The sequence below is a fragment of the Mizuhopecten yessoensis genome, unplaced genomic scaffold (genome assembly GCF_002113885.1).
Source record: "Mizuhopecten yessoensis strain PY_sf001 unplaced genomic scaffold, ASM211388v2 scaffold10933, whole genome shotgun sequence".
Lineage (NCBI taxonomy): Eukaryota > Metazoa > Mollusca > Bivalvia > Pectinida > Pectinidae > Mizuhopecten > Mizuhopecten yessoensis.
The window spans coordinates 230,721-240,047 of record NW_018408794.1 but is presented as its reverse complement, the minus strand read 5'-3'; the positions used below and the strand labels follow the sequence as shown (position 1 = coordinate 240,047).

General features: G+C 37.0%; 1 protein-coding gene across 2 annotated transcripts; it reads left to right on the top strand.

Annotated features, from left to right (window-relative positions):
* Nucleotides 1–4,629: 4,629 nt before the first annotated feature.
* On the top strand, nucleotides 4,630–9,183 carry LOC110463819. Of its 2 annotated transcripts, none has more exons than XM_021518697.1 (2): nucleotides 4,630–4,714; nucleotides 7,144–9,183. In XM_021518697.1, the coding sequence occupies exon 2, from the start codon at nucleotides 7,287–7,289 to the stop codon at nucleotides 8,325–8,327; it is 1,041 nt and encodes a 346-aa protein (XP_021374372.1). In that variant the 5' UTR covers nucleotides 4,630–4,714; nucleotides 7,144–7,286; the 3' UTR covers nucleotides 8,328–9,183. The 2 variants fall into 2 exon arrangements, with proteins under 2 accessions (XP_021374372.1, XP_021374373.1); XM_021518698.1 differs by having other exon boundaries at nucleotides 4,663–5,050.
* Nucleotides 9,184–9,327: the final 144 nt, after the last annotated feature.

The window sequence follows — 9,327 nt, the reverse complement described above, 5'->3', positions numbered from 1 at the left end:
CCCCATTTTGTTACATCCGAACCGCCCCACCCCCCATTTTGTTATTTTTTTTTCTTTGAATATCCTGATATTTATGATATGTTACATGCGAGTAAAAATAATGCTTATTTATACATCTTATCATATCATATTTTTTTCTGATACAAGATTTTTGGCGTTTTTCGAGCGTTATTGGACTTTTTGAGGGAAGTGGCTGGCCCTGAAAAGGGCCGCTTTGTTACAATGGGGACTCAGCTGCTGTGGAGACATCGGCGGATCCTGGACGCATACTGTGTCAAGGTGTACAAGATAATATCCGGGAATCTTACGCAGTCATTATCGTATTCCTTACGTAGGATTGCGCTGATTTTGTTTCTATGCCTGTCGAAGATTTTGTTTCTCTGCCTGTCGAAAACGGTGGTGCTTGACCCTAGGAAGGATTTCTGCAATCTTGTAGCTCCCGAGCCGCGCAGAGTTTCGACTAACGAAACAATCCCGTTGAAAATGTCCCTTGGTTTTGACTCTGCTTCTATGTCATTTCCTCCAATGGTAATGAATACTATATCTGGTGCTGCTGCCAATGCCTTTTTCAAAGTAGGTTGGTGCATTCGGTCCGTGCGTAGACTCATCGGCCGCAGAATACGGTGGTACACGGAGTTTCAATGTTGTCATTGCAGAATCTTCTAAGCCGCTCGATGTAACTGCTTCCGAATATAACTTCTGTTGTCATGATGTCTTCTTTCGTCTACTAATTACAAGTTCTTGCAAACTAAGTTACACCACAATTTATACGTCGGTCAGGAGTACTGATAACAACGCCCATCTGAGTTTCATGTAGACCACCAGAGCACGTGATTTGATTCGCTAGTCACTTAACCAAAAATTGATTTGAAAATTGCATCTGAGAAAATAAAGCTAACAAATGACCCATTCGATAGCAATTTAAATAAATAAAACTTTTTTGTTTACATAACATCACCTAAAGTGTAATTGTATTGTCATTTTAAACGGTAGCAAATAGATTACTGCTTTGAAAGCGTTCAATATTATGAAAATTATACTCAACATAAATGTTAAAATGATATTGGTATATCAAAGAATATGTTTCATATAATATCAGCTCACCTGCCCGAAGGGCAAGTGAGCTTATGCCATGGTGCGGCGTCCGTCGTCCCTCTGTCCGGCGTCAACGTTTTACTTTAAACAACTTCTTTTCAGTTACCAAAAGGCCTAGGATGATGATATTTGGCTATTAGCATGCTGGAATCAAGGGCTACCAAGTTTGTTAACCCACTTTCAAGGTCACAGGGGTCAAACATGTTAAAATCTTCAAACAACTTCTTCTCAAGAACCAAAAGGCCCAGGGTACTGATATTAGGCCTGTAGCATGCTGGGATGATGGGCTACCAAGTTTGTTCAAATGAAAGACATTGACCCAATTTTAAGGTCACTGGGGTCAGATGTCTTAATATCTTCAAACGACTTCTTCACAATTAACCAAAAGGCACAGGGTACTTATATTGGGCCTGTAGTATGCTGGGATGAAGGGCTACCAAGTTTGTTAAAATGAATGACCTTGATCAATGTTCAAAGTCACAGGGGTCAAATGTCTTAAAATCTTCAAACAACTTCTTCTTAATAACCAAAAGGCCCAGGGTACTCCAGGGTACTGATATTGGGCCTGTGGCATGCTGGGATGAAGGACTATCAAGTTTGGTTAAATGAATGACCTTGACCAACTTTCAAGGTCACATGGATCAAATGTTTTAAATTCTTCAAACGAATTCTTCTCAATAACCAAAAGGCCCATGGTACTGATATTTGGCCTGTAGCATGCTGGGACGAAGGACTATCAAGTTTGGTCAAATGAATGACCTTGACCAACTTTCAAGGTCACAGGGATCAAAGATCTTAAAATCTTCAAACGACTTCTTCTCAATAACCAAAAGGCCCAGGGTACTGATATTGGGCCTGTAGCATGCTGGGATGAAGGACTACCAAGTTTGTTCAAATGAATGACCTTGACCCACTTTCAACCTAATGTCCTTGTTCGACATTCAAGGTCACAGGCGTCATATGTTTAAATCTTTTAATAAGTACTTATGAATCAAACACTGATATTCTGCCTGTAGCTGTATTTTAGTCCACTTTTAAGATTACAAGTTTGACATTAATACCAGGTGAGCGACGCAGGGCCATTTGGCCTCTTGTTCAAAATGCGTAACTGAATTTCTTTTGATTTGAAAAGTATTGAAACGAATAACACTAAATAATATGGTAAAATAAAAGCATACCGAACCCTTCTCTATTTTAAGAAGAAAAACTCAGAGCTTTCTATATAAATTGTTAATTCTTTTCATTTCAAAAGTTAGTTGTAGGGTTAACCTTAATTACATTTTCGAGATAAAAATACATGAACATTCTTATCAACATGCAGTGTCATGCCTTCAAAGTATTTCATTTTACAATTCGGTTACTTTTACAGTATGATATAATGATTTGTTCTACAGCTTCATATGTGCCATAAATTCACATTTTCTTGGCAAAATTTTAAAAAAGAAGAGAGAAAAGAAGACTCATCCATTTCCGAAAATTCGGCACACAATTATGTTGAACTGTTGATACAATTATCCATTTATAAAACCAGGGACGTATAGTGTAATACTATATAATGTCCCTGATAAAACGTAATACCATTTACACAAAATTTAACATTGTGTCTATAGCGTCACAAGTATTTTTTATGCTGAGATAAGAATGGATAGCTCATTTAAATAGGCAAATATCAATATTTCTAACACAATTAGCATTAAATAAATTGAAAATAAAATCAAAATGAGTCGGGAAATCCAATGGAGAAAAACAAGAAATAAAAAGAGAGAAAATAACGTAACGTATCAAGACATGTGATGTCTCATCACTGCATTATGATATAATTGTCTTTCTTCTGTATGAACATCAAGTCGTGCACCTGTATTTACATGACATTATTGTATGTATATATATATATATATATATATATATATATTATAGCCGAGGGGACTATTGGTTTTATACAATAGCTATATTTTCAATTATAGTATATCAGTTCTATCTTCTTGTAATATGATGTATATGTACATGTAACTGTTCTGTTTCACTGTGTCTTGATAAAGGAGCGGATCGCTCCGAAAATTTGGCAACCTAAACCTGTCCACACTGTTGGAATTATTTATATGTTGTGTATATATATGGGGCAAAGAAGTAATTCCACGAGAAATAAAGAAACACAGCTCAAAGAGATATGGCGGGTTGCTATGCCTATTTCCCCAAAGCTATATGTTACGCTAGTGCGCGCATCCAACCGTGCATTGTTATGACGCGTCCTCAGGTATTTTTATACAGGTAGCAATATCGGAATCCCGTGTCTAAGAATAGATTATTGTAAACAGACCACATATTTGGTATTTCGGCATTATTTGTTGGTGTTTAAGCACTTGATATAATTACTATTGCCAGTTGGAGGGTAAAACAATTCATAAACTTCATCAAAAATAGTGTCTTACCTACAAAGCGTAGCTGTACTTTACACGTGTACAGGGATTTGTTGACATGCTTCGATAGAAGTATGTCGCACTAAATAGTAAAGAAATTATTAATAACAAAACTGATAAATCAATAGGTATGTTATTAAAATGTAAACAAAATCTTCCATCGATTTAAAACAACAACAAAAAAACATTGCCTTATTAAGGAAAATTATCACATGCCTAAATATTTAAAACAAAAATAACTGAAGGAGGATTCGAACCTGCACCCTTTATTTTCTAGTCACAAGTAAACTGCGTTACACCTTCGGCTACATAGAACATACAGATATTGGCAATTACAAACTAATTTAACCCGAGAAACAGCGGTCGCAGTTTAGAGAAACTTGATCACCACTGTTTTTCATTATATTGAGCACTTTCCCAAAGGAGGACCACTTTTTCGTAATACGATATGTTTTTGCATTTTACATCACGGTCACAAAAAGTTTATTCAAAAGTTGGTCCTCGGATGGAAAAGTGTTGAACGTATTTTTTTAAGTCCGGGAAACCCCATCACTTTCATAGATATAGTGTATATGGCTATATTTGCAGTATCATATTAGAAATACCTAATTTCTCAGCAGTTTAAAAATTCATGTTCAATTGGTTTTGTATCTTTTGTATGCATATGCATTTTGGCTACACGAAATGTTTAATTCCTTAATTTTTTTCGCCGTTTTTATAAATGCCGACTTAAGGAAATACGGGCAGTTTTCCGCCATACCTCTTTACAAAAAACCCCCCAAAACATTTACACTTTCGTTTCGGTTCCGATCGGGGTCCGTTTTTGTCACACACAATCTAAACTGTATTGATTCCCTATAAATAGCTTACATTTTACATTTCGACTCCGTTTCGGTTCCGTTTCGGTGATTAGTCGCACCCATCCCCTTCCACAAAAATGACAAATGCTGTAAATAATATAAAATCCGTCGTGGAAAAAAATATATGAAAAATCACTTAAAGAATTGCTAGACGCGCAAAATATCTACTGGCCACTCATTTCTCGCTGGACACTTATGAGTGTGACCGTGTACGGAAATGTGTTTTTGCTCTTAATGTTTTGCTGACGCAACGATAACTAAATGCGGAAATGATAAACGCCGATGTACTCCGAGTAGAGGAAGCCCAGAAAAATATGTCTGACTTAGGAGTCACGCCAGCAGGTAGCTACCATAGTGCAATTTTCTATCTTAATCACCGCGTAGTAACGGTGATTGATGATTTTAAACAATTCTTGTAACATATCTGACACGTGTCGCTTTCGTTTATCGCGATCAGAACTGTTAGACCAGAGTTGTTCGTTTAAATGCATTACAGTCGGACCTTAGGTGGTAATCTGAATCTGATGCTGCTTTCAGACGAGCTTTGACAAAACCTTGCAAGGCCTGCATCAACATTTGCAGGCCCGCTAGGATTTATACCCGAACATGTTACATTGAAAAACAGACAAACCGGTTGTTCTGCATAAACGAACAGACCCCTGGAGTATGATACATGACGTAAGTCCTAAATCCTACTTCCTGGTTATCTCCAAAACCTGTAACAATTACTTTCTATTTTGGAGGTAGAACTCTAGAGTATACCTACCCCTTATGATTGAGATCTTCTTCTTTATTTTACGGGGGCTCCATCAATGTTGATGTTTATGCCCTCGGGGTCCTATTGCAGAGGCGTGAAAAAGGGGTTTATTTACAAATTACAGTGATTAGTTGGGTGTTTTTTTGTGATTTTTTGTGCAAGGTTGAAGGTATAGATAAAAGATAAAAGCTGACATATGTTTTTAGCGTGTGATGAGGGCTTCAAGGGCTGCATAGGGTAAGTGTGCCGTGAAGTCCTCTAGTGTTGTGCATTGTACTGCTGCTATGGCCAGTATGGGAAGGAGATTTCATTGTGTTATTGTGTGAGAAGAATGAATATTTGTAGGTGTCCTTTGTAGCAGATATGTGTTTGTATGCGTGAGGGTGTGCATGTCTGGTTCGAGGGTCTACGGATGTGAGTTGGGTTTTTGGCTACTGTTTGGTGTAAAATTTTGTGAAAAAGCATAATTCTTGTGTGACAGCGCCGTGTTTGTAGACTGTTGGCCATTGTAGTTTGTGGATCATGTATGTTACGGAGCTGGTGTTGTGCTATCTGTTGTGTACGTAGCATGCTGCTCTTCATTATGTTTTTTCTATTTGTTTAATTTGGTTTTGTGTTGTGTGGATCCCAAATGGAAGAGCAGTATTCAAGTTTTGGCCTGTCTAGTGCTTTGTATGCATGTTCTTTTATATGTGGTGAGTTTATTTTTAAGTTGCGTTTTAGAAAACCTAGGGACCTATTGGCATTGGCTGTGATGTTGTTAATATGTTTGTCCCATCGTAGGTTATTTTGTAATGTTAAGCCTAAGTATTTGCTGGATTCTACTTGGTGTAATGTGTGGTTGTGGAGTTTGTAGTCATGGTGTATTTTGTTGCGTTTTGGTGCAATGTTGAGTATGTTGCATTTGTCAGGGTGAAAATTCAGTAGCCAGCAGATCCGTCTCCCATTGTCCTGCTGCGTCAAGCTTAAGGTCATGTTGTAGTTTTAGTGTGTCTTCTTTGTTGTTTATCGTCTTGTATATGATGCTGTCGTCTGAAAACAGTCTGAGTGTACTATATTTCATGTATTTAAGGAAGTCATTGATGTAGATGAGGAAGAGGATGGGGCCCAAACAGGTTCCTTGAGGGACCCCAGAGGTTACTTGTATTTTGTCTGATTGTTTGCCCTCGAGTACTACTGTTTGGGTGCAGAATGAGAGAAAGTCTGTAATCTATGCGTGTGTGTTCCCTGTTATCCCGTAATATTTGAGTTTGTATTATAGTCGTTTGTGTGGGACTTTGTCGAAAGCTTTGGCAAAGTCCATAATGATGATGTCTGTCTGTTTGTTGATGTTGTTGTTTGATGCGAGATCATGTATGAATGTGGTGAGCTGTGTTACAGATATAGCCCTTGGAGAAATTGTTGTTAGTCAACGTTTAAATTTATGTTAAGGTTGTATGATTCCTTTCACATAATAATTCATTTTACTTATCAGTTGTATCTCCCAGAATATGTTGAAGTGATGTGGCTGATTTTAATTGTACATAGGATTACGGTCGTCTTCTAGCGTCAAGCTAGAGGGGATTTCCCTTTAACTCAGTGGTAGAGCATCCAACTAGGAACCTAGGGATCACAGGTTCAATTCCCAGTGGAAGCACACTCCTCTCTTTCCTGTTACTTTAAATGGTATCTGTGGCCCTCCCTGTAGTGACAGGGAGCTAAAACCTGGGTTTTGGTTTTCGAGGGCAACACATTTAAAATTTTAATTGTACATAAGGATTATGGTTGCCCTCCTGCTTCGAGTTAGAGGGAATTTCCCTTGAGCTCAGTGGTAGAGTATCTGACTAGAAACCTAGGGATCCCGGGTTAAATCCCTGGTGGAAGCAGACTGCTCTCTTTCCTGTTACAGTTATTATATAATATTGTTTCTTGAGAATTTATCTTTAAAGCTACATTATGTCATTTCGGATATGTCAATAACAATAATCACGTTCCAGTTACTTTATAACTTTAATATTTTTCATTGCTTTTTCAGGCTAACAGGATAATCACGAGGGAAGTGACACAACTCCTGATCAAATATGAACTTTCAAAAGAATGCATACCTGTTTAGGTTTTTTGCCACAACATAAAGTATAATTACAGCTTCATTTTAGAAAGGAGATTTTAAGCTGAAAGATGAGGATGATGAAAAAATTTGTTTTGGTTCCTCTAGTCTTTACTATAGCAGTAGTGTGTCCACTTCTGATCTACTTCAAAGCAGATAGGTCTGTTACATCAAATGATAATGAGATGAAGCGTGATTCATTGCATGGAAACACCAACATTATCATAGAATCTAACCCTGAAACTGTGATTAACCAAGATAGTGGTATTTTGTCTGTGGTAGAAATGGGGAAAAGAATCCACTCCACAACCAATGATACAGTTCTGGTCACACTTATAAATGATGCCTACATGAGCTTCACCTATAGTTGGCTGTGTAACACAAAATACATGGACATTCACAAACAAGTGTTGTTCATTACGACTGACACTGTGTCCAGAGACAAGCTTCACAAGGACTGGCCAGAAGTGAGTGCTGTGACTCTGTCGGGCCTCTCTCTGAGTGGAGACCAGGTATACAGCCACGCAGGCTATGTAAGACTGATGGTCAGAAGGACTGAGGCTCTTTTAGCCATGCTGAATGCCAACCTCGAGATTTTCCTATTTGAAGTAGATTGCCTTTGGATTCGCAATCCATTGCCAGTGTTGAAAAAGACAGCCAAACAATATGATATTCTAGTGACTCCAGTATCCGAAAGACCAGGTATTATAGCAGGTGGGTTTCTGTTCATGCGTCCAACAACTGCAATGAAGGTGACTTGGCGAGCACTTGTTGATAAACTCTATAATCTTGATACCCGTTTGAAAAAACTGCCACCCAACCAAGTAATTTCAGAAGGTGACAATGATCAACAGTTCCTGTCTGCTTTGATCATGTCAAGATACAAAGGGATACAGTACAAAATGTTGACTCTGCAAGTCTATCCTGACGGGAAATGGTATTCTTATCCGGAATCTAAACAGAAACAGCTGGACCCAGACATTATCAACAATAACTGGGCTCTCGGAAACAAGGTGAAAATTGACCGTGCCAAAAAGTGGCACCATTGGTTTATCAAGGAGGACAATGTTACTTGCGACATGGATGAAGTCAGAAAAATTGTGAAAAATTAGATGGTGTTCTGAAATTGGTAATGATACAGGTGATTTGAGACAATGGGTCAGACTCGTGGCTTTGAAAGAATGCAGCAAAACACTAGATAGCTTTCAGGTTTTTTTTGCGATTTTGTGATTTTTTTATTTTCAAACAAATTGTTGTTTAAATACAAATATCTACTATAAAAATCAAAAGTAATACATATATGACTTGTAATTCATATTATTTTTATTTGGAACCTCAGACATAACTATAAGGATTCAATCAAAATTTGAAGAAAAAAATTCATAATCTGTTGTATTTAAAAAATATTTTATATGAATATTATTTGAATTTATTGTTCATACAGTTTTGGGTGATATTTCCAAAGTAGATCAAAGTAACATACATGGGATCATTATAGGCCAACTTTTGTAAAAAAATTCCTGAAGAAAAAGCGTCCACAAGTCATAACATTTCGGTCGGACCTGGAAAATTTACTGGTTTTCTTTCAAGGTTTCCCATACTCTGAACTTTTTTGTTTTGTTTTTAAGAAAGTTCTTAGACAATACATTTAAAACATTTGTAAGATCAAACAAAGTACTAAAATTTTGAATTACAACCCTATACAGTTAGGAAGGATTGGTTTCATGTATTTGTGATCTAGTTGTATTAAAAACTTACGTTTCTGAAGGTGAAGCTCCAGATATTACATTAACGGGATTTTTCCCCCCCCAAAATCACCAAAAGGTTACCTGGTCATTCCCCGCAAACTGATTGATCCCTGTATGATTTGTACTTATTGTGATTAACAGTGAAGAGGCTTAAAATCAATAATTTCTATTACAGATCTTCTTGATATTAACTTGTAATAGCTATATATATATATATATATATATAAATATTATATAAGGAGAAAAAAAAAATAACAACGATCTTTAGTACTTAAATCTCTTCTAGGAGACTGAAGAATCTCCTAGAAGAGATAAAAGTACTAAAGACTTGTTGTTAAGAATTTTTCTTTTTATATGTATAAAT

Coding starts and splice junctions, on each gene's coding strand:
- LOC110463819 (XM_021518697.1), top strand. CDS start 7,287: ATGAGGATGATGAAAAAATTTGTTTTGGTTCCTCTAGTCTTTACTATA.